Source organism: Pygoscelis adeliae, unplaced genomic scaffold (genome assembly GCF_000699105.1).
Source record: "Pygoscelis adeliae isolate BGI_AS28 unplaced genomic scaffold, ASM69910v1 Scaffold144, whole genome shotgun sequence".
NCBI classification, from domain to species: Eukaryota; Metazoa; Chordata; class Aves; order Sphenisciformes; family Spheniscidae; genus Pygoscelis; species Pygoscelis adeliae.
Genome location: NW_008824551.1, coordinates 1,257,763 through 1,283,809, shown reverse-complemented (window position 1 = coordinate 1,283,809; position 26,047 = coordinate 1,257,763). Strand labels below are relative to the sequence as shown.

Below are 26,047 nucleotides of genomic sequence, written 5' to 3'. Positions count from 1 at the left end.
GATGTTGCATAAATAGTAGTTGTATTTATTGGAGAGTTTCTTGAAGATTATTTTGATAATAAGAGGAGGAAGGATTTTGAGAATATCTGAAAAACAAGCTAAACTAAATTATTAAGCCACATTTTTTGAGAGGAATTCAGAACCATTTATTCATGTAGAATAAAGCATGCAAGAAGGATACGGTGATCACTACATTTACATGAAAAATAATCTAAATTATATGAGTAGGTGCTAATTAGCTCTGGAGCCTGAAATAATTAGTTTCATCAAAGTACAAACTTCTGCTCGCTTTGCTGCGTATTGTCTCAGCCCTCTTTTGAAGGGGACACTTCAGGGAGCAGAATGTAATTAACTGCCGTTGCCCTCTGGGACATGGTTTATCTTCTGTGTCTGCCAGCTAGTGTCGTCGGGTAGGACAATTTTGTAAGTGCACCAGCTGAGTGTTGTAGCCACTAGTAACTGGCTTGGACCATCTTGTTTTTCATAGGCTGTTAAATGTCTTAAAGTAGAGCTACTTTTGATAACTGCCAGCTTGAGAGAAGATTGAGATGGTGCTGGATGACTGAAAGGCATGGCAGTCCCGTTCATGTTCCCTGACCCGCTGTGGGCCCTCTGAACCCCAGCTTATTAAATAAATGGTTGTATGCACTGACAGATTTTATGTGAAATGTGGTTAACAAGATGAGAGGATACAAATGGATGGAAAATAAATCAAGAGAGAGATAACTGCCGATGTGGCAAGTGAGGATGTATGAAGAAATAGGAAAAGCTGCTCCCATTCAGGTTGGGTGCATGGGGTTTGCACAGGGCATATTTATGTATATAAAATACACAAGCACACACCCCCCGATTGTACTAATTATGTTTTTGGCAGGGATAGGTGTCTGTCCTCTATCCCACGGCATACAATACAGTAGGAATTGTCACAGGCTCATGGGGTTCCCTGGCTACACATCTGCATGCAGGCAGCTCAAGTGGAGGTTGTTCCCTGTTGGTCTGAGATGGACACTACCTTTAGAAGTCAAAAGGCCTGTGTCAAAGGACAGTTGTGCTTACTCCATGCAGAGAAGAGAAATCATAAAAAACAAATGTTACTCCATCAGTATCTAGCCACTGTGTTGCAGCTTTGACCATCCTTGGAAACCTATCTTTTCCAGTTCTTTTGTATTCATTTGGAAGTGGTGGTGGTGGTAGGACCAGAATTGTTTACGGTGTTCATCATGCATTGAGGTGGCATCATGATGTTCTCTCTTGTTTATTCTTTTCCTATATTCTGCATTTTGGGTTGTTTTTTGACTGCTAGTGAGCACCAAAGTGATGTTTTCGTGGGTCTACCTATGATAAACACCAAATATCTCCATTTCTAAGTGTTAATAGTCAGCCAAGAGCCTGTTGTCATGTGTATAGAATTAGGATTGTTTCATCTGAGCCGTGTCACTTCACATACATCTCCACTGAAATTCATCTGCCATTTTCTTGCTCAGTAGTGACGGTTATGAGATCCTTTTGTAATTTTTCATAGATGGCCCCCATCTTTGTTAGATTGCTATTCATCCCTTTTCCCAAATTGTTTATGGATATGCTGAACAACATATACCCTAGGATTCCTGAGGACTTTTGTGGGCACTTTGGGACCTTTGTTCTGAACAAATTTTCCCAGGGTAGATACCAGATCTACTGGTACTTCCCTTAGTCTTTGAGAGGGATCCCAGGAGAGACTGGCATCACTTCACATTCCTGTCTTTGGGTACTGGGGTACTTTTGGGTGGAAATTAAATGTTACTACAGTTTTAGCTTCCTCCTTTGAGTCCCATTGGCCTTTTCTGGTGAACCCTATCTGCTTGTGATGATTCTTTTTACATTTCATATTCTTGCTTTTGTCTGTAATGCCTTATACTGATACTTCAATTTGAGACAGATCTTCTGATATGTTCCCCCCATATAGAATATTCTGGAATGAGAATTACCGCATGCTGAACACAGATACAAAAAAACCCCTTTCTGCTACAGTCTGCTCTTCTCTAACTGTTCTTTTTAATACCTGCATTATCTGTTTGCTTAGAAGTCCTTTAGCAGGCTGACAACTCCTGATTAAGTTTCAAAAAGAATATACTACTTATTTTTATACTCTTAAAAGTGATTTCTCAAGCTCTTTTCTTGGCCTGCATTACTGAGTCTTTATATTAATCCTGATAAAATTTATGATCCTTTTTATTATCCACTTTTTTTTTTTTGAAAGGTAGTTTTTAGAGCTTCACTGCTTGGCTGTTCAGAGGCATTCTGGTTGTGTTTTAGTCTTTCTCAAGTTGTTTTTGGGAATTGAGTAGATTTGGCCTGTGCCTCTGAGTTTTATAGTGTCTTCAGGACACCTACAAAGATTTTAATCTGTAAGCTTCTAGCTCCCCCTTTCAATTTTAGTGTTTGGGTTTTGTTTTTCATTTGTTTGCTTAACAAGCTTTGTCATTGTTATAAAGCAGCTCCTCAATAGTAATATTTTATGAATCAGGTTCTTTCCACTTCCTGAGATCAGATTGAGTGTTTTCTCTTTCTTCGTATGGGTGGTTTTTTGTTTGTTTGTTTGTTTGTTTTGTTTTTCAGCTGTGCATGAGACATAGGCAGTGGTCTCAGCTTCCGTCTGCTGTTGCGATCCTTAGCCAGTCTAGCTGGGAGTCAGTGAAGTATCCCTTGACCTGTTGTGTTTTCTTCTGACAGCCTTTCTTATCTTTATGTTTCATAGAATCTCAAATAGTTTCTGTCCTGGTTGGATGACCAGTCATTTAGGTCATTATTTTGATAAGCCTTTGCTGTTCAGTCTAGTTTTTGGGTTCATAGGGACTTTGTGCTATTTGTTGATTCTCCTAGATTGTTAATACAAGCCTTTCTTCAATCCTGGCTGAAGTGTATGGCTTTCAGTCTTTTCTTCTTCTCAGTATTCTGCTGATGGTCATTTTTCCACCAAGTTTTCAGTAAGACTATTGTGTAAATAATGTTGTTTTAACAACAGGCATTTTAGTTTTTCCATCTAGTTTCTTAGGCTTTTAGTGTTTATATAGAAGAGTGTATACTTTCACGTGGGTGTTTTATTTCTCTGCAAAATTTTTAAAAAGAGAGTCTGTCTGTTCTGGCTTTTCTTTGCCATTTCCTTCTTGCTTGAGTTCAGTCAACTTCTGTCCTTTCCTTTAGTTGAGAATTACAGATCTCCATGACATTACCGCTTCTCTTAAACCACATACCATGTTTCTATAACCTCTTCAGTTTGAATGTTTTTCTATCACCTTTGAAGTGCCAGCAAACTCATTCTTTTCTGGTTTAGATTAAGCTCAGCTACCTTCTAGAGGCGCCCTTCCTGTGCTGGTTTCAGCTGGGATAGAGTTAATTTTCTTCACAGCAGCTAGTATGGGGCTCTGTTTTGAATTTGTGCTGGAAACAGTGTTGATAACACAGGGATGTTTTGGTTACTGCTGAGCAGTGCTTACACAGCGTCAAGGCCTTTTCTGCTTCTCACACCACCTCACCAGCTGTAGCCTGGGGGTGCACAAGAAGTTGGGAGGCGACACAGCCGGGACAGCTGACCCCAGCTGACCAAAGGGATATTCCACACCATGTGACGTCATGCTTAACAATAAAAAGCTGGGAGAAGAAGAAGAAAGGGAGGATGTTCGGAGCGATGGCATTTGTCTTCCCAAGTAACCATTACACGTGATGGAGCCCTGCTTTCCTGGGGATGGCTGAACACCTGCCTGCCCATGGGAAGGAGTGAATGAATTCCTTGTTTTGCTTTGCTTGCGTGCGCGGCTTTTGCTTTAGCTATTAAACTGTCCTTATCTCAACCTATGAGTTTTCTCACTTTTACTCTTCTGATTCTCTCCCCCATCCCACCAGGGGAGGGGGGAGTGAGCAAGTGGCTGTGTGGTGCTTAGTTGCCAGCTGGGGTTAAACCACGACACTCCCTATTCCCAAAATTTCTCTGTTTCTTTGTATTCCCTTTTTAACACATTTTCTTAGCTGCTTATTGAACTTTTGCTTGTCAACTTGTCTCATTTTGGGAGCATTTCTGGGAATGCTACCATAGTTCTCTGCTTCTTCACTAGCAACCAGTATTTTGCCTCTAGAACTTTTCTTTTAACCTTCCTTACGTTACTGTTATTTACACAGCAGCGATGGCCTTTGACCCCTCCTCAGTACCTCCAAGGAGCCTTTCCAAACCCTCTGTGAGGTCTGATGTTTTTGCATTAAGCAGAGAAGTCTGTGATCTCTGGTATGTCAGACTTTGTGTTCCTGATAATCATTGCTACAACACTGAGGCAGGTGAGGTTCACTCATAGCTATCAGGCAAACTTGGAAAAATCTGGATGCAATTGTTTTCTACTGATTAAGTGAGAAGATGAACAACATCTGTAGGTAGTTGGACTCACTAAAAATAATCCACTGGCAAAAAGTGCTTGGCACTGTAGTCACGCATGTAGGTGGTCAGAAGGGTATTCACAATACCTACATGGTTGGTCACTGTATTATCGCTATTAGTCCTATGTACTAACTAGGACAGACCCTGTAAAGTCCAAGAACAGTTCCTGTTGATTTCAGCAGAATTATTGCACTGTTGCAAAATGCCACACTTCTTATATGGGGGGGATTTTACAGCGCACATTGTTCATGATTTTCAAGTTTGAGGAGAGGCTCCAGGTGACCAGAATGTCATCCGAAGGATTTGAATGAAGTCTTACTATTTTAATAGTGTCACAATATACTAACAAATACAAAATGATCCAGATTCTGGCCATGAATGCAGAACTGCTTCTTGCTGTTATATATGATATCACGCAGCAACTTGGCAGTTGTGATGCTGGTCAGAATTACCTGATAGATGCGATGTGCAAGTTGCTGGACTGATTGCAGACTAAGGAGGAGTCAGATATCACTGTGTGCTAACAGTAAGTGTAGACTCATTAATAGAGACAACTGAATTTGTCAAGACAACAGACATCAGGAAACAACTGGATTTGAGCCTGATGCTGTTGTTATTGATCTACCAAGCCAAACAGGGAATGCTGAATCAGAGGGAAAAGATCTCAGGCATGCAATTACATAGGGCCTTAGTGAAAATCAAAAGCTTCGTTGACACAAACTTCAGGAAGGTTTGATTAAAAGGTACAGTTCTATTAATTTTCTGCTAGTGTCCTTGAACATATTGCACAAAGCTCAATAAAAGCTTAAAAAAAAAAAAAGGCGCATGAGAAAACTTCTAACCAGGCATCTAAGCAAGAAAAACAAGCAAAGCTTTGTGTTATGAAAGATAAATGGTGGGCACAAAAGGCAGAGGAGTTTTTCTAAGTTGTGGATCCAGAAAATACCACGTGGGCTTGGAAACAGCATCTGGCCTTAAAGACACTGCACCATTTCTGAAGTGAAGATGGACTAATAATGATGGAATTGATGGAAAAGAAATCTGAGATGGCAGGCCAAACCTTTTCATTTTTTGTCCTAAATGATGAAGTCCTAGATGAAGCTGTACAGCTGCTTGGCCAGGAGCAGGGCATGGCACTGCCTAATAAAATGGAGATTTTTCCAGCTGTCTAGCAGATGGCACACAGTGCAGTCAGCCGTAAGCAAATTCACTAAAATATAAAACCATGGGATAAGAGTCACAAGTAGCCAGAAGACTTGCAGCTTTTTGGCTGTATAGAGAACTATTTCTGTAGGTGTTAGAGAATTGAAATGCTGTCCACCTTTATGAAGGGAAGGGTGACGATATGTCTTCTGAAAATTGTTCTAATTCTCTCAAGTCCTGGAAAAGTCTTTAGAGGAAAAATGGGCAATTTTGGCTATAGATTCTTTCAGTCAGTTAGTCTGGTTAAAGGAAGATGTTGTCCTGTTTTGATAGAGAGGTCAGTAAGTTAGTAATCCTTGAGCCCTGTAACATTTTTTTTTAACAACCACCATTTTTGAAAATAGATGTATGAAATCATACATAGTTTTAATATCTGCAGAACTTTACTCACTTGTTTTTATATTTACATTTAGAAAGTGTTTCATTGATCTCAGCAAAAGGTGATTTTAGTAGGAGTTTAATATAATAAATGGTTCGAGTTAATTCAAAGCATGTGGTATTTCAGATCCCAGCAGGAGTCCTCTGTATATAGGCTGCTGTCAAATTCCAGTAGGTGAAAAGAATAAGGGAAAAAGTGCCAAAAGAATGAGTGACCATGGTAAAAGATTTTAGGGTAAAACTGGTATTTTAAGTGCTTGTTTGTTCATTTTTATAGAGTACTTCATCAAGCTGTATGGTTTTATATAAAACAGTGAAGTGCTCTACAGCAGCTTTGCTGTTTAAAATTAAACTGAGGGCATGGCATTATCTGGAAAAGGAAAGAACACGATGTAGAATGAGAGAAGGTTGTGGGCTTTGGAAAGATGAGTGAAAATGATTCTTCGGATTTTAAGATTATCACGCACTTCTGAAGAATTTATGGGGGTTGGAAAAATTTCTAAGAGTAGACTTTTTAATTTCTTCAGTAATTAAAAGACAGCAAGATAGAAAACACTCAGGAAGACAGAGCTGTCAGGCAAGATCCATGTATTGCAGGCTTAGCCATTATGTTTGAAAGTGTTGCGCTGATATTTTAATTCCATTAGCTCTGGTGTATTTTAATTTCTGAGACTAGTGACAAAAAAAGAAGGAAAGTGTTTCGGGTTGTTTTTTTTCCCCACCTCCTTGGGAAATGGTTAGGGAAACAAAACAGCCTTCAGGATTTGTCTTTGCATCCAACATCATCTTTTAACCTGCTAAACACACTAATGATTGCAAATATTGATCAGGAAGCTACAAGTTTTAAATGTCCTGCTCTCCAAGTTACAATTTCATAAACATTTAGTTCTTCTGAAGTAATAGGAAAATATTGTTAAAAGTAGTTTCCGAAATTAACGCCTGCCTCACACGGCTTGCTTTTGTTGACCTGACATTAATGTGTATTTTACAGGCAGGACTGTGAAAAATTCTCCTGTACACATTAAGGCTTTCTGGAAAGGATTCAAAGTGTAATAACAATTGTTTTGTCATATATTTTTTAACTGCCTAATGTGTATACTATTCTGTCTTTACATTTCCGTTTCAGTACTTCAGAATTGATACAGCGTACGGTGCGATGCAGGCAGCTTGCAACATTGGAAGCAGGTTGTTGTGCAGTCAGCTCAGAGAGGTGACGTGCCACTGCAGTCAGTGAGGTTGCATTCAGTTACCTGTGATGAGGAGCTGATACGTTGTGGTCTATTTTTTTCCCTGCATATGTTTATACCAAAACAAAATGCAAAATTATGCAATAGCCAACCAGAGAAGGGGAGAAAGCAGAAATAAAATTTTAGATTTAGTGATGAAAATGGCTCAGCTAAGTGTTGAGATCAGTGTATGCTTAAAGAAAGGAAATTGACTGATTAGCTGTTAATTTGGAACAAACATTTTGATGGGTTGATCTAATGATAGAATACATATAGAAATATGCATCTATGTGACCATATATATGCTCTAAACCGAAATCTAAGTATTGTTGATCTGTTATGAAGCAAGATTGTCCTCAGAAGCACAACACTTTTTTTTACTGAAATGGAGAAGCGTGCTGTTGAAGTGCATGTGGATATTCTCGCTAGTATATTTGTAGCATGATCGTTATGACTGAAACACCAATTTGCCGTCATTTACATCTGTGGTTTTCCTGAGTCTCGGCTTCCTCCAGGAGCTTGCAGGTTCCTTTGGTGCTGCGACCTTGACTGGGTGACAGATGGTGCAAGGAACGTAATGTTGTCCTGTCACCGGTGAAGGGACTAATTCCTCTGGCCTTCTAACAAGGGTTTTGCAATCCCACCTGGAAGTGCAGAAGTCAAAGGTCGAAGTTAAATGCTTTTGCTGTTATCTGGGCTCTCATTGGTTGTGACATCACTAAACCAATTCACTGACACAAATTTCAGAGATGGGAATGATCAAAAATCACAACATTCAGAGACAAATCAGCAGCTCTTACTACTACTAGTTAGGTTTTATATTTTGTGCTTGAAAGCCTTAACGTGTGTATTTTATACTTGGAAGATTAGTGTTTGCATTTTAATGTTAGCACCATCACTTACAGTTTCTCGACTCTTCTTTTGCTTATATCCTGATCATCAGTGCTGCAATAATAATTGCTTAAATGTGTGACTTGGTCAATTTGAAAGGGAAGAAAGAATAAGAGGGGTTGAAAGATGAGCTGCCTTTTGTCGGGCAGGGTAGGGTACGTGGAAGGTCATCTGCAGTCTGCACAATAAGATGTGGACTTTCATCATGGTGTTTCCCCTCGGTTTGAACCTGCCAGTGTACGTACAGGGTAGAGCCTCAGCTTATGAAAGATCGCCTCTGCAGAGAGGCGATCTGCACCTCTCCTCTTCTGCTGAAACACGGAGGTTGTTGGTTGAGGTTCGGTCGCGGGTTTGCGCGTACGAGTGGCTCCTGGCACGGGGCTGCCCGCTGCTGGGGTAGCTGCAGGCGTGGTGGTGCTGGGTTTGCAGCAGGGGGGAGTGGGCAGACCTGCCTGCTGCATGCAAGGGAAACAAAGCCGTTTGAAGAGAGGAGGGGGAAAGAACCTTACAGCAAGTGTCTCTACAGATGTCGGGGTTGCAAAACTTGTTAGATCTGGGAAAAAAAAAATGCTGACAGCATTTGTAAATTTTTGTAAATTTACAAATTTACTTGTAAATTTTTAGTTTTGCTCTAACTGTAGCAAGTCTCATACACATAAGAAAGGAAAAAAAGTCACATCAAGAAGCTTTTAAGTAAAATGTTAGTAAGTATTTAAGTTGAAAACCCATCAATAAAAAAGATTTATCAGGGCACTAAGGAAGCAACTACAAAACTAGGGGAAAAGAAATGTTATTTCTTTGTGCTTAGATGTCTTACAAATCATCAAATAGGTACTTTCAGATTGTTCCTAAGATTTCATCAGCATGAATAAATGGACACGCGGCTTTTCTGCATGGAGTGTGTGGTTAGAGGAGGATTTTGTACAGTTGCAACAGGATCATTTGGGGCCTGCTTTTGCAATTCTTGTTGCTACAAATGAGGCTGTTAAAGTCCGTAACAGCTGCTGGAATGAGTAAGTATGCTATGACCAGACTTTGATATAGTGCTGTTGTACTTCAACCAGAGATACTTTTGAACACATACAGGAATATAAAATCAAATATTTATTCTTTTTTAATGCATCCATCACTAGATGATTTAAAGATGTTAGTGTAGTAACGTCTATGTAAGTTCTGTAATTTAAATATTGTTTATTCTGAATCTCACTTCAAGTTAGATTCTAGTCCTTGCTCTGGGTGGTGTTTGCGCATTTTGAAGTAAGCAGTTGCTAGGAGAAAATGTATATATGTAATCTAGAGCCCATCCTTCCAGATAAATACTTTAAACAGAAGCAAAATGTATAGTACCTGGCAAATACCACTGTCAAAAAGGCTTTTATGGCGTTATGGACGCATAGTTGGTTTGGGAGGCATTCTGACAGCTGCAGTCTTCAGTGGGGATGCTTGAATTTCACCTGCAAACCACACTAATCAGAGAAATCTTTTGAATTCTGGAGCAGAAAGGCTATGCCGCTTCTGCAGATTGGGTTTGCCTTTTAATTCGCTCAGTCCTACGGGCCTGGTGCATTACTGCAGTGTGATTTACAGTTTTCTCAACCTGATTCAATTCCTCAATTTAGTAAAAGAAGTACCATCAAAAGCAGTAGTGTGGTTAGTAGTTGTTTATGAAGTTAATACTCCAAATAACAGCATCTTACAGTGAAAGAAATCCTATTTTGATTCATCTCGCTTTTGATATTCAGCCATGTCTTTCTGAGATCTCTGTGTGCAATCAGTTTGGAGTATGCTATTGCTGTCTGACCTTTAAGTACATTAGTTTTTAACTTCCTTTTCATTTTCCTCTGTTTCCAGGAAATTGAAGACCATGTGGCATTTTTAATAACTGTTCCAACAGCCCTAGCAATTTTTTTTGCTATATTTATCCTTGTCTGCGTAGAACCTGTATTTAAGAAGCTACTTCGTATATTTTCTCTGGTGGTCTGGGTATGTCTTGTTGCCATGGGATATCTCTTTATGTGTTTCGGAGGAATCATCTGTCCCTGGGACCAGGTAAGACTGTCATTATTATTAATTTTACTTCCTTGGGTACATTTCCAAGAACCATTCTGTGCAAAAGTATTCACATTAATTTTTGTGGGACATCTCATAAAATGTTTTTGTGACTACGTGTTTGCATGCTGAGACTCCCTGCATCTATTTTATAAATACCAAAGAGATGTGCATACTTAGGATATGGAAATATTTGAAGGATTTTGCTTTTATGTTTTTAAGCTCCTTTGCATAATGAACATTTGATTCCAGTCACCAACTTCTTTGTATAGTGAATATTTGATTCTAGTGACCAATTAACATGGCAGAAATGCTGGTTTTGTTCAAGACCGTTGATGCTTTCTTCTTCAGCTTAAAATGTTCGAGCTCTCAGTGTAGGCTTTCTGTGGTCTTCAAGATGTTCTTTAGCAACGTGTGAGAAAAAAGGCCTGGGAGCTTCCTTGCATTTCTAGGGAAATAAATGAGTAGAGAAACAGTGAAGTACCCTTCACATTTTTAAAGTTTTGTAATGAAGACAAAGCAAAAACATAATTGCATTTTAATAGCAACACTTTTGAAATATCAATAAATAAATGATGTGCAATATCCAGCGCTGCGCCTGATTGATTCTTCTGTGTTCTGCCATATCCTTTTCCCAAGCCTCTCCACGTGGGAATACTCCTGATATAATAATTGTAAAACTCTTCACGGGGTGGAAAAAAGCTTTAAAATATATCAATATGTCTTCTGAAAATTTCATGCTGATTCCCTGAGTTTGTTATAACCTTTAAATGGTAGTGCTGTATCTGAGGTGCCTTCTAGGTCTTTAAGATAAACTTGAAACAAATGCTCTGATTTGTTATTCGGATCTTGCAAAGACTTATGCAAATACTGAACTTTAAGTATGCAAGTAGTTCCTTTAAAATCTTTAATTCAAATGATTTAAATTACTGGTGTATGTTGGTAATATTAGTTTTGCAGCCCTTACCTTTGTGGGTGACTTTTATATTCTCATTTTCTTGGAAGGTTCAGGGATTAATCAGCTATGAAACCGCCTTCCTGCCTTTTTTTTTTTTTTTTTAAAGTATTTGACACTACCAAACCAGGCCATACTTGCATGTAATAAAAAGCAAATCAGAACATGTAATATTTTTCTCTACATGCAGATTTCATCAGGGGAGTCCCTGTATCTTTGTGATATCGAGTCTAGATAATTCACGTGGTTTTACTTTTTTTGATTTATTTATTTTCATTGCCAGTTGCGGGATGTCATGCTAGAATATTTCAGGCTTTCAAGCTTAGATGCAAATCTTTAATTAGCCATATTATTTGTTCATTGCAAATTCTGCTGAGTTTAATTTTGCTATTTGAAAGATAGGATAATGATTTTCAAAAGCACGTGGCATAAAGGAGATGTAAGAGGGACGCCGATGTCTCGGTCCCCTGGTTGAATTCAGCCTGTGAAGATGGTTCGTCCTGCCTTGCTTTGCTCTTCGGAAAAACGTAGGCATTCCCACAGCATCCGCGGGAGGTGGCTGGCCATGTGAGGCAGGAAGGGCCGCGGAGCTCCGGGGAAAGGCGTCGTCTTCCCACAGGTTGCCGGGACACAAGTCCTCTGATGTTTCGGGCCGCTCCTTGCTTTGCGTGCAAGTGTTGCTTGGAGCAGAGGATGTTTGGGAGGGAGCTGCGTTAACTGCTCCGCCAGCACCAGCCGGCTCCGGGCAGCTGCCTCGCCCGGCGCCGCGCAGGCTCCAGCCCAGAGCAGGTGTGGGGCTTAACTCCACCGTGCGGGCCTCGCCGCCATCTGCCGGCAGAGGGGCTGCGGCCGGGTGGCCCCTGGCCGCTGCTGGGGGTCGGAGGTCGTGTGGCTCCCTGCGGCGGCACCCTTTGCTTCCCCCAAACCATTTTTTTTCCCCTTTGGACAGCAGCACCAGTTGATCAAGTTGATCGCTTTTGTAGGTACGCTTTCGCCTAGTGTCTGTTAAGAGTAAACTACGGAAATACGGGATTCTTTCTGGGAATCGGACACCTTACACAACAGGCTGATCACAGGTTTGATGTTTCTGAACGTTTGTGAAAAAGCAGCGAGCAGTAAAATACTGCCGTGCATTCCTGTGATGCTGGTGTTTTGATTGCTCTGCATCAAGAATACGTAGGTCAATAATCCGTGTTCTCTCCTATAATCGTACGTGAAAGCAAATCTGAAAAATCCTTCCTCGGTGATCACTGACAGCTTCTTCGTTGAAGTTTTACGTTTTGTGAATTTTAAAAACATCTCTCCTGGCTTATTAGGGTGTTTTTGTTGTTCCTTTATTCTTTTTATGAAAGAAAAGAAATACGATGTAAAATTTAAATTAGTTCTGTTTCAAATATGTCTTTGTCAACATAGCTAAGTAGAAAGTTATTAAAATAAAAATAAAAATAAAAAAAGAGCCAGTTCGTGCACACTTATTTACTAAACAAGTACTTTATTTTAATTTTCTTCAAATGACAGCCTAACTTTTGTTCAGGTCCAGCAGAGTTTAAAAATACTCGTTTCATCATATCTTTCATGTCTTCTGAATCCTAAGCTTGTTAAAAATAGGGCATTTCTTAATTGTACTAGTAACTACTGACAGATGAATTTTCTGCATATTGTAGTTTGTAGAAAGAACATGTTATTCTCTTGTTCGTGCACAAGCCTTTAAACGACAACCCCGCCTCCTTTAAATTTTGGCTTAATGATTTTAATGTTCCTTTTGACTGTTTGCAACTGCGGTTTTTCTCTGTTGTCTTGAGGAACCTTAGGTGTGAACTTTTGCAGCTTTTGTTTACAATAAAAATACCACTTCAGAGAGACTATTTTGGTTATGAACTCAATATATATTTAATGTGGAGCAGTTCCTCCTGAGCCTGCAGGCACATAGCTCAGATAACTTTCACGAACAGTGGAGGGCTGGGGATGAAGTGGCTGGTCAGGGCCATTGTTTTTTTATTAGAAACCTGTGGGCTGATGTGAAATAAGTGCAAATCATAATTGGTTTCAGCTATCGTTTTGCTGTCCCAGCAGACTGCTTTTATCTGTCTGCATTTCCTTGTCTCTTGTTTGGCTGCAGCTACAGCTTTGGAGAGAAAGCTATTATCAGGTAGGTATCTGGCCGCTGTTTGAAGGGGGAAGGCAGCACAGCTGTAGACGGTTACTCTGTCCCTTGGGCCAGCCTGCAAGCCCCATGCTGGCTCTGTAATTGCCTGCTGAGCCTGATCCAAAGTCTGTAATTGTCGCTAGGCTGCGTGGGCATAATCAGAAACGCATCTGCGAGAGGAGCCAGGATATTTGTGCTATCAACCGTACCAACTAACTTACCTCTTAAGTTAGTCCAAGCTCCCTTACTCCTCTATATGGACGATGAAGAGAAGCAAGTACATTGAGAGGGAGACGGAGGGCGCCTTAGTGAGGCAGTGGGTGGCTTTACATGAAAAAAATTAGGACAGTGATGGCAACTGTCTTTGGTACCTGACAAACTTTTTTAAAGAAGTGTGGCAACCTTCTCTTGCTGGTGTCAGTCCAAGTTTCTGTCAGTGCCAAACTTGGCATTGGAGCCTCTGGTTTTCCCTGGTGGCCCAGGGAACATGGATGCTTTGACAGGACCTACACGCCCTACACCGTGTTACAGTCCAGGAGGGAGGCTGGGCTGTCTGGTAGGAGTTGCGGGACACCTGGCCAGGGTTGGTAGGAAAGAAGTAGAGCAAAGGAAGTCATGCAGAGAGGCTCAGAGAGAGCAATTGCCTGCTGGCAGTTCTTTCTAAATCTAAGGTGTGAGCACTAATGTGTGGAGATGGTTTCAGTGAGGGAAGACCCAAGGATGATGCTTAGAAAGGTCCGTGCGGAAACCAGTGGATGGTGCGTTTGGTGGAGGGCCAGTAATGCAAGGCAGGCAAGCTGAGGAAGTAGTGCTGGTAGAAAAAGGTAATGTATTGAATTTGTCGTGTTAGGACTTTTCCCTGCTATAGAAAGGAGCACCTTTCCTTTCAAAATGTAAATCCAGTACCTATCTGTAGAGTTACATGCCAGGGAATGAATTTAAATTAGTTTCCTCTTGTTTCGCTGACAGTGTAGTTATTGTACAACAGTCGCCTTTCCATGTCATCCTCTGACACGTCTAATACTTCCTCAGCCTTTTATACAGGGTGTACGTAAATATGTCATAGCACATTGATATCAATGGGTAAAAAGAGCTCTTAAAGCATACAGTGGATGATATAAAAAAAGAGAGTAATTATACAGCATTATACTAGTCTAATGAATTCTATCATTGCTGGATTTTGGTATTCAATTCTACTTAATTATAAATACGTTTGCACAGCCCAGGCACCAGATGTGTTCCTCCTTGTCTATATTCAGTTACAGCACAAAAATTACTTCAACCAGGATTTGACACTTCTGGTTTCCAAAAAAAAATATCCACAGAGTGACGTGTTTAGAATATATGTTTGCCTATTTTAAGCTAAATACTACTTTTTGAGCTGAATCTAAAGCACTTTTTTTGTTTTGTTTTAGTGTGTTGGTACGGAATGGTTCAATTTGGGCCTTGGAGCAGCCCTGGTTTACAAAGTGCAGGCAAAATTTTCTCCATTAGTATTTACAGTTCTCATTTTTTTGATACTCTTTTAGCACCTGAGGATATCAGTCTATCGTGCGCTGAGGGGTGAGGGCCTGCACAGAGTTTCTGCAGTTGTGGCAATTAGCTCCTGTATTAGGCAGTGGGGCGAGCCGATGGGTCCGCAGAAAGGGAAGAATTTTCTTTGTACAGAATTACATCAGGTCCCATTTCCGCACCTTGCTTGGGTCCTGCCTTATCTAAAGTCATCCCTGCTGTAAATTATTAATAACATGTTAATAACATGTTGTGTTGTTAAGCAGTGCAAAAAAAAGGAGTTAGATGTTTGAGAAGGAGAGCAGGGCGGGTGTCAGTGGAGTCCCTGCAGCGCAGGAAAGCGAGGATGAGTTGCCGTCAGCTGTACCCGGCTGAGGATCTGGAGTGCTGGGGAGACTTGACATTTTTTTCAAGTTCAGGCTTAATCAGACTATCAGGAATGAGTATCCCGAGCAAGAAACTAAATCTTGTAGGAGCGTGGTTCGGTACCTTGTAGGTGAATAGTCACCTGAAAAAGGATGTAAGGAAAACCAGGAGGCTTGTACGACAGGGAAAGATACTGCCCAGCAGATGATACTGTGCTTTGGGAGTAGGTGTGATAGAAAAGGAAGAAACCCACAATCCGTAAGTATAAGCCATATTTGCAGTTATATTCGAGGAAGGAAAAGAACAGATGATTTTTATCTTAATATTCATTTTTTTATAGACATATGAAGTCACAGGCTTAATAGCAAGACATTTAAATGTGTTTATCAAGTCTGGTATGGCTATATCTGTATAGAAGACAGGAAAAAGCTGAGGTATTAGAGACCTGCCAGTTAGTCATTAAAATCAGTAATATAGTAGATTAATGCAGTAAAATAGCATGTGGGGCCTTGGAACACCCTGTTAGCACTAATGTGCCATTGTTAACCTTTGGTATGTCATGACAATGCATTGTGGAAAGAGAACTGATTTCTTTTTTAAATAGGGAAAGCAGTTTTGGAAAAAAAAAAAAATCTGTTTTAGTGCCAAATGGAAGACTAGAAGCAGTGCTAGAGGAGATGAACATTATTAGAGTAACTATACATATAGGCGAGGGGAGATGGCAGCTGGTGTGACTTCAGAGAGCATCAGGCGGGAGGAAGATTGCTGGCTGAATTTCTCAGGGAGCTCTCTGGGGAATGTTTGCCTTTATTAGTGCTTTTTACTAGTGGTGGGGTGACAGAATGTCACCGCTATAATGAAATTTGTTGATGACCCAGTTAAAAGATTCCTAATACAACAAAAGATCAGAATGTTATGGGGAAGAAAAGCATGACCTTGAGGACTGCAGTAATGGCAACTAGATGAAATTTAATAATAGGAAATGTGAGATGCCTGCATTTGGGAACTAACAGCAGAAATTTCAGCTATAGGCTGAGAGTTCATCACTAGAAAATGAGCAGGGACAAGCAGAATGAAGAGGAGAAGCATTAGCTGGTCACTGGGTCATTAGGATATGCATCCAGAAAAGACTCAGTTATGATGGCAAAGCATGCAGCTAAGGATGAAACCTCACCTGGATCACTATGTACATTTCTGGTCACCTGCATTTAAAAAGTTAAACTGAAACTGGAACAAATGCAGAGAGCGCCAATCGAAATCACCAGGAGAAAGGAGAGGTTTGTGAGAGGAGGTGGGAAGAGCTTGGCTTGGGTATAGATCCGCAGAAGAGAAGAACGCTGAGAGTGGTGTGACTGCCATCTACAGATAATCTGTGGTTGCAAACATCAGATTTGAGGAGAAGCTACAGAAGATAAAGATTATTGACACATACAGACACCAAAAAAGAAATCAGCCAGCCGATAATGAAATTTAAACTGGAAATTAGAATAAATCCCTTAGCCATTAGGGCACCGGGTTTGTGGAGTGGCTAATATCCTCAGGATAATAAGGATTAAAATAGTGAATTGGTTTTACAATGGAATGCTGACTTTAGCTGAGTCATTCAGTGTCTTCGATAGCAGGAACGTGGACTTCAGTGATCCAGGAGCATCCTTTTATTTCTTTATTCCTATGCACTATTTAGTCTGGGGACTACTGAACTAGTTTAAATGACAATTTACTTTGACCTGTGCCTGAAGGTCATCTAAAAACTGAAGAGATGGATTTTCTGAGTTATAAAAGTTCACGGTTTTTGCTATTTAAATGTCTTTTATCCTTCCAGCGTTCTTCTGGAGCAGTAGTCTCAAAAATTATAACAACAAGGGATAATAATCTTGCTATATTTCTGATCTCTTCAGGCATTCACTATAAGGCTTATGAGAATGGTTTAATGTAATATAAAGTGGAAGAGACCGAATGTGTCCTGCACCTTTATCAGAAGAACCTGATGAAACCCTTGTTTCCCTGCCAGTTTATTTTTCTTTACTCCATTTCCTGTAGTGATTTTTCCATCTCAGAGTGTGCAACTAAGTACAAAGGCTGAGCTGATTGTAGATTTCATCAAGATTATTGCATAGTTTGTGTGCAATATTTGCTGTGCAAGTCATGTGAATGAATTTTGCTAAGGGAAGCGTTAAGGTAACTCTGTCGAAGTACAGTAAAAATGTGAGTCTCAGATAAATATGCAAAACTGAATGTGGCAAGATTTTTCTCTCTGATGGGAAAGAACACTTATCAATAAGTATATTAACGTTTCTGAGAGTACTGAAACTAAGCAATAATAATTTCAAATATCATCATATTGTTTGGATGTTGCTGAAGTCAAGAGACCAGATGACAAATGGAAATTAATAATTTAAGCCATTCATAAGGCTTCTTATGTGCCTAATAATTGATTTGACATTAGGAAATAAACATTTTAATAATTTCATAGTATATATTAGTTAACAATTACTTGTATGATGGAGCTACCAGAGAACCATTAAAGAAGCTATTCAGAATTCTTGTTAGCAAGTATAATTTAGGGCAGCCATGCAAGCCTTTACTTTTCATTGGAATTGTTTTCCACTCAGAAATGTGGCAGTTTACCTGACTTCCAGGAGGGAAAGTTTTGGCACGACACTGCATGAGTCTCTTGGTTTGAGCTCTTTGAGTTTGCTTACCTGCCTGCCATGGAAAAGCTTGTACCTATATGTGGCCGTTGGATATGCAACTCTAAATTTTCATTTTTGTGAGCTAGGTAGTGAAGGGGTGTATCATCATAGATCCTGACCTTTGGTCATTTTTCACTGTTTGTCTCAAATCTGTTTCTGTTTGCAGGTTTTTAGTGCTGTAATAATTCAGCTAGCGAGCTGTTACACAAAAAATAAAATAGATGGTGAAAATGTTTCCTACAAGCTGCATAAGAAGACCAGTTTACTTGTTTGAGGGTGTTCCCTGTTTCTGTAGCTTTTATGAAGTTTCAGGCACAACTGTGGTGCTAAATAAATGAATCTTAGTGTCTGGATTATCAGAGGATCACTTCTTTTAGTCTAGGAAGCAGGTAACAGAATTTCCCCCTCTGTGCTTGCAGTTTGTGATATGCTGGCTGTGAAATACCTTTCAGTTTCACTTGCCAGTATACAAATCTATAATGCTATGCAGATATTAGGAAACATTGCTTACATTAAATTAACTAATATTTGAAAGAAAGCAGTATGGTCTGCTGGTTACAAATTTGTTGACAAGCAATGTGCTAAGCATACTTTTCATCCTGGTAACTCCATGAATAAGGATGGGCAGGTTCAGTAATGAAATGAAAATAAAATATAGGAGAGAAATATATCTCCTACATTAAGTAGTCACAAATTTTTGTACTATAGTGGTCTTCTACGTCCGGTTACTAAAATTAAGAAACTTGATCTTAGAACTGAATTTAAACCAATTTTTTGGCTTTAGCACGTCTTAATTCTGATAGATGTCAGAAGGAGGTTTTGTAGCACAGAAGAACTCTTAAGTTTTTTGGTAGCATTTACAACTGATTCGTCAGTGTGGTGACACCCTCTAAACCGTTTATAGAGTTTTACAAAAGTAAGAGATAAAGAGGTAGAAATACATTTGATGTAGTAAGGCTCACTCAATATGAGCTGTAGAAGATGTATGTTTAAGTTTTATATATTCATATGAAAAAATATGATTTGGAAAATCTATATGAGTAAATTTTTATAGATATCAAATGCACAAATATAATTGTGTCATAGAATTGTGTTATTGTATGATTTCAAATGTGTTTAAGTTCATAATAGATAAATTATAAATTGTAGATTTACTGAGAACTAGAAAATGTGCTTCCAAGAGATTATTCGTGTTCATTTAGTGATTTTTTTTGTTTTCTTTTACTATGTGACAAAATAATTTTTTTGTACACAAAGCACTGTGTGTTGCTTGTTTATTGGGACATAGCTTTTATGTTTATATTAGCTTAATTCAGCAATAGGCTGTCTAGAAAAACAGGAAGGAGAAAAATAATGGACCAGGATAATAGTCAGTTCTCAGAAAACATTTCAGTGTTGCAGAGGGACAATCCCAGAAGTATTTATCTTTTATGATTTTGCTACCTCTTTAGGTAATGTATGAGACTGATATAAGAAGGGCTGAGAACAGGAAAGGCAGGAGGACTTGGGCAGGTTTCAAAAGGAGCAGTCTTTCAAAAGGGAACCAGTAACAACTTGGGAGATCCAAATGGGGGAGAAGGACACAACATCTCCCAGCTTCATTACTGTGGAAAAGCTAAGCCTCCTGGGTCACGATCACAGGAACTTAGATACCAGTTAGGACCATGTTTGTCTTTTAAAAGCTTTCGTTCTTCTGCAAAAATAAGAAGTGCTTGAGTGCTAAGAAGCAGCATTGATCAGTCTGTCTTAGTCTGGCCACAGTAGTTGTTACTGCTCATCCTCACACAAGGAAGAGGCACAGTCACCCCAGTTCACCTGAACTTGCAGGGTGAGAACAGCGAATATTAAGTAGTGTAGCGAAAACCCAGGCTGGGCTTCATTGGTTTGGGGAATCTGGGACAGGGGTATTTTTTTTTTTTTAAAAACGAACCACAAAAAAAAACCAAAACAACAAACTGAAATGCTAGAGGTTTCTTTCAGAGCAACTGAAAAGCCAAGAGAATTGCACGCAGCCAGTACCTGTGACAGTGGGAGAAAAACCTGTTCAGTCTACCAGGGGAAAAAAACCCACCCTCTGTCCCTCCACATACATGCATTCACAAGGCTTAAAAAAAATAAATCATGTTTTCATGCAATGCAGCATGTGCTGTTGTGCCAGACAGGAAAAAGGTTTTCTTTCTGTTACTACTACGAAGCTTCATATTGATTTTATAGCTTAAAATAAACTTCCTGTAAAATAACACATTTATCAGTAGTGTCAATTTTGTGTAATATCTTAAATTCTTGAATTATATTGTTCTGGCAGAGTTAGTTTGAACAGTTTAAAATTTGACTACATATTAATCATGTTGGATTGCATTTTTCTTATTTGCTTCTTGTACATACCTTTTTAGCTAAGTTATATATGTATATGAATTCTGTATCTTACTTCTCAGGGTAGTATCTTTGCTTAAATTGGCAAACCTGAATCTCTTCTTAAATGTTCTGATTTCTGTAATGTTTGCCTGATTTGCAAATATCTTTGTTTTGCAAGAATCATACTCAAGATGGCAGGTGGAGTGATAACTTAGACAGTAACTACAATCTTCCTGTCTCTTGTCTTCATGTGGCATTGCAAAGTAATTTGCATTTTGTAATCTGCACAGTCTCATTCCACATTAGTGCTTTCTAGATTTCTTCCTTGTTGCAATATCCCAATTTGAGATGGTTTCTGTAATTTATCAGTTTGCACATTTGTAGTATGAATGTCCTTTGAGTATTTTCTGCTTGTTTTGGTTATTTCACAATTCCTTTGTATCCCTTTTTCAGCTCTTCCTTTCATACATTTCCTCCTAAGTTTGCATCACTTTCTCATATTTTCCATGACAGTTGTCTCCTCTCCCACTTATTAATGAAGACAGCCTTTCTTCAATTTAATACATCATTATTTTTCATCACCCTGTATTTTTTGTCTTGCAGCCAGCTGTAGTCTTCATAACAATATTTTTTGCCTTATTCAATACAGATGAGTTTACATAAATAACAATTTTTAGGTGTCATTAGTGACAATGGTAGTGTTGCAAGTTCCAATATCTGAGGGCTTGATTAGACTTCTGTGATATTCCCCTTGACCACACTTGCAGTTCTGCCTCCCCAAAAAAAGAAAAGAAAAAAGCTGTGTGGCAAGGTTTTTTCTCTTTGTTGGTAATGTAAGCAAGCAAAAGATTATGGCTTTATCTTCCAGATTCTGTAATTTTGTTTTGTTTTGTTTTGTTAATTTGGGATAGAATTGATCCTAAGTAAATAGGATTGTACTTCTTATGTGACAGTATTGTATACATTTTTCTTTATTATGCTGTTGTTAGTCTTGATCATTGAATTTTTTTCCAAATAATTTACAGTGATGAAGGAAATGAATTAAACGGTCTCTTGTATGAAGAAGGTGAATATCTAAATAAGTCGTATTAAACTTACATGTACCTGAAAACTTCTACTTTCCATAAAGAACTAAAAAAAAAAATCGCAATTAAATGAGGTAGAGATTTGAGTAAGTCTTTTTTTTTCATGTCACGCTCTGATTACCCATTATGACTGCATATGTTATCTAACGACAGTTCCTGTCAGTGTGTACATATTACTTGCACACATATATAAACAAGTATAATACGGTGTTTTAAATGACTTTGACGTAGATGAGATTACAGTCTTACTCAGATACACATGGATGCTTTTTATTTTCTTCTTGCAATAACCTGAATTTACTCAGCATTTAGAAACGTATTTAAAAATATCGAATATTATTTTGGGTCTTTGTCAGGTCCAATGTGGGTAAACTGCCAGGTCTACTGGATGACCCAGGATATTGACAAGGGAAGGAAAGTACGTTGTCTGCATGACATTAATATGTATATTAAATTCCATTAAATGGTCAGGTTGGTGCACAAGAAAAATTGGGAAAAATCATGTTTCTTTGGTCAGATGCAGACTGGAAAGTGAAATTCTGATTGATAAGAAAGCCCCAAATGCAGAAAAATGCAATAAATGCACATTATCATGTGTGAGTCATATTTATTTCTATACTACCACATAATTTGCTCTAGATGAGCACGAGGGTTTCATATTCGTTGGTGATGTAGGCAGATGGTTACAGGATGTATTTCTTCAGAGGGGCTAGCAAAAGAAACTGTACTTTTAACCACATTAATTCCTTTTCTTCTCACCTCTCCTTATTTACTTTTAACCACATTTCAGTAAGTAATACTTTTCTCAAGCCATGTGAACATTCTGCAAATGGCATTTTACAGTATTGCAGGGACATGTAGTGGCCACTGAAGTCAGCTACAAATGGAAAATCTTTCTGGATCCATAGAATTTGCATCATTTCTGTGATTCATTATTTAGCTAGCAGTAGCTATCACAGATTAGTGATTTCACATAATGTAGAAACGCAGAACAAAACAACTTTACCTCTTGTGGTGTTGTAGGGTTTGTATTCTCTTTTTTTTTACCATGCTGAGCAACCACATATCGTAGGGATCTATAAATAAAATGGGATTTAATTAATAAAATGTCAGGTTTCAGTTTTCAGTACTTTTGCAATTGTGTTGCGATTTTACATGAGAGTTTTTGGGGGTGTGTTTGTTTTTTTTTTAACCTGTTTTATCAGAGTGAGATTGCCAGGCCAGATGTATCCCTTTGTTGAGGATGGCTGCAGTCTCAGTGACAGTGGGAGAGGACTGAAGTCAGGATGAAAGCCCACCACCGCCGTATCTGGCTTATGCCTCCCACTGTTTCTGTGAGATGAGACCTGTGCCCACGGGCAGATGGCTGCCATTCGGTGTGCACAGGCTGAGCGCCAGATGCTGGAGAAACGTTGGAGTCGCTGTGTAAGGTTGTTAGGGAGGAGACTAAAAGCAAGTTAGACTGGCCACAACCCTTGGGAGTTGATCCCAGGTCCTGGGGTTTCAGTACTTGGAAGAAGCCACCTAGAAGTGCGGTGAAAGCCGTGCACCTCCGCTCCTGCAGTGTGGAGATCTGGGCATGCAGGCGAAGTAATGGCTTGTGTGAAAGTGGTGCCTATTGATTTTTTAGCAGACAGCTTTCCCTGCTACTCTTGTGTTTTCCTTCTTTCTGGGAGCTGGGAAAGTTGGTCACACAGTCCTGGACAGTAGATGGTTCCTGGGCAGCAGCGTGGAGGGAGAATGGCTGAAGGGAGAGGTGAAGAAGTAAGAAGGGTTGAGTTAAAACTGTAAAAGAAATATAATCCTTAGTTAGGGATAAGTTAGCGTAACCTGATGGTAAAGTCAGTCCCCGGTTGACTAGGCAAGGAGCCACGCACATTTTGTGTGTACAGGAAACAGACTTTCAACTCTTGTTATTTGTATACTCAGTGGCAATGGATAGAAATGGGATGGCAAACAACAATCTGCAAAAATACTATAGGAGTTATAAAAACTGGAACAATTTTGAAGTGCAGAAGGTCAACAATATTGTGTATTTCAGGCTGCTGTGTCTTATTGACATGTGGCTATAGTAAGGTTTCTTGCTGTTAAGGAAATTGCTTCTTAAATACACCACATCATCAAGTACTTTACATACTGAAATTTATCATGTATTTTTAAATACAATTTAACACTTGGCACACTAGTATTAATATGACTCTCCAGCTGTTTGAAAAAAAAAAAACAAAAATACTAGCAAGAGGGTGTGTGTGTTTTGAATGGATTAATTTTAAGGCAGAATATGCATAAGGAAGTCATTCTTTTTAGGCAAGGTCTGTTGTTGAAGTCATGCAATATGAAGTAATACATTAAAATTGTCACAATTTTAGAATATGTTTTAAAGCAAAGAAATCTCTGGACAAAAAAAAATGTCTAAAAATGTTTTTCTTACGAAATATAGCTGAAAATGTGATGGCTTCAGTGACTTGCTGGTAACAAAAGTGAATTTTTTGCTTTTCCCCCAGTCAACTTTTCCATATTTTGTTATACTTGGAATTAAAAAAAAAAAAGTTTACAAACCCAATGTGATGGTTTTTAGTGAAGTTACTTTTTCAGTATCCCCTTAACTGCCAAAGTATCATCATCATCATTGAACCATAGAGTAGCTAACTGATCTCCCAACACTTGTTTAAAACTTCAGTGCTCTAATCGTCCTTCACCCTGAGCAGTCTTAAGCTTGAGATCCTCCAAAAGAAGCCATCACCTAAACTGTAACTGCACAGTAAAAGACTCATAGCTGTGTCTATGCAATTAAAATGTTGCTCTAGTTAGGTTTCTTCTTACTATTAAGTAAATTACTACCTGAAGATCCCGCTTTTCAGTTCTCAAACTAGTGACGCTTTCTTAGTGTCATTGTTTTTCTGACTAGAGATACTGGAGTATGTTTAGCATTGAATTAATTTTATGGAACTTTAATATTTAGGGCTATACATTTTTCACAACTAAAGCCATGAATTAGGGAAGAGGCAGCACTAGGCAGGTGGTGGGGTGAGAAACCACGGTAGCACTGGTGCCTGAGCAGGCAGAGCTGCCAAGCTGTCCCATGGAAGCCCAGGTCCTTGTTATCCAGAAATGTCTTCTGCTCCTGGACTCCCACCCCTTTTCCTTGAAAGCTCAAATCTCTCACTACTCCAACACACCCCAGCTCCTATACCTACCCCCTTCTGTTCCAAAGGATCTCCTAAATTACTCCCAAACTTCTCTCTCAGTAATTCCTCCTGTTCCTTCCATTGTTCCTTTTTAAGTCCTCCTAGACAGAAACCCCATACTCAAGGTTCCCTGCTCCCCCCCTCGGGCCGTGTCTCTGTCCCTTACTTCTTCGGCTTCCCATCCTCAGTTTTTGCCACAGTTTTGTCTGCTCAAGCATCAATGCTACTGTAGTTTCTCACTCCACTGTGGCATGGTATTCCACTGCTTGCCAGCAGATTAGCAGTCTTCAGTTGGTCTTGAAAAATAGCTGTGCCTGATTTATCACGTTGGTCTTTAAAGAAGCATAGCCACAATTTCTGCTCTGGTTTAAATATCTGAGATGGGTGTTATTTATGAAATCATTTTGGACAAGGCTCTTGAGGGCAGGAAAAGCAGTGGGACATAGCAGGTCTATTCATGATGCAGTTAAACTTGTTTATAATTTCTGAAACATTTCAAATGATTAATTCTGATTTTCAGATTGCCATCTCACTAATTTTCATTTAAACTTGTAGGATAGTGCATACCTGAAATATTTAGGCAACTTTCAGAATATGCTAGTTTATGTCTCTCAGGTTTTGTTAAACAGAGAAGGTTTCTACTATTAGAGAAAAAATAATATAAAAAAAGAAGTGGGGAATTAAAAAAACATTAATGGCTGAAGTATGTAATTTCTGTGAATGCATAAAAACATCCTTAGTAGAGCAGATCAGAAATCATTATGCAGTAATAAGACATAATCACCACTGTTTTGTGAGAGCTTCTTCCCCACCTTGCTGCCTAGTAATTTTATGGTGGGCAGTCCTATCTGATCCCGAAGGTTTGGGAATCACTGACAGTGGACCTTGTCAACACAGTAAATTAACCCCGTTATAATATTGTAGTTAGCACACTGATGCCAACCTCTGGTACTTGGGTTAATTCAGACATAGCTGAAGATATAGCTGAAACGACTGTCTCTTTCTACGTGCCTCTTAGTGTGCAGGGCCCCCAAAATGAGACAAGCGTGATGTGGGACAGTGATTCTTTCCACTGATATATCCAGAGTGGAATCTTTCCCAGAATAGCATCTCTGATCCAATCTGTACATCCATCCTCCTAGCGAAAGGCTTTGTTCCGTCCCCAGTCCAGAAAATTGGCTTAAAAGCCACAAAGAAGCCTCATGTAAGATTGTTCTCGAGTTCTTCATTAAAGTTTAAACCTCTTGCAGGGAGAAAACAATGTTATAAAGGTTGTAATTAGATTACTACAGTTAGAAATTCCCAGATGATGTATTGCTGTTGTCGTCTTTGACAGTTACATAGTTTTAATGTTGACAAACTACTGTAGAAGAGCTCAGTTGAGACTATGTTGCAACCATTAATCCATTGTGCTTGGGCAAGTGTTTTATCATGATTATCAGAAGATATTTGCATGAACACAGGCAAAGGTGACATATGATCTAGCCTCTTTGCACTCAGGGGCAATGGCTTTTCAGCTTACTCTAAGGGAAGGGAGAACAGCTGAGGAACCAGCTGCAACAATTCCAATGTTCAGCAGCGTCTGACACCGAGTA

General features: G+C 39.2%; 1 protein-coding gene across 1 annotated transcript in view; it reads left to right on the top strand.

Annotated features, from left to right (window-relative positions):
- The first annotated feature begins 8,975 nt into the window (after nucleotides 1–8,975).
- ADCY2 (adenylate cyclase 2 (brain)) overlaps nucleotides 8,976–26,047 on the top strand; it is a 215,938-nt gene continuing 198,866 nt past the window's right edge. Inside the window, exons 1-2 of the mRNA XM_009321919.1 lie at nucleotides 8,976–9,008; nucleotides 9,955–10,152. Of these exons, the coding sequence (XP_009320194.1) occupies nucleotides 8,976–9,008; nucleotides 9,955–10,152 (231 nt within the window). The remainder of the gene's footprint in view (nucleotides 9,009–9,954; nucleotides 10,153–26,047) is intronic.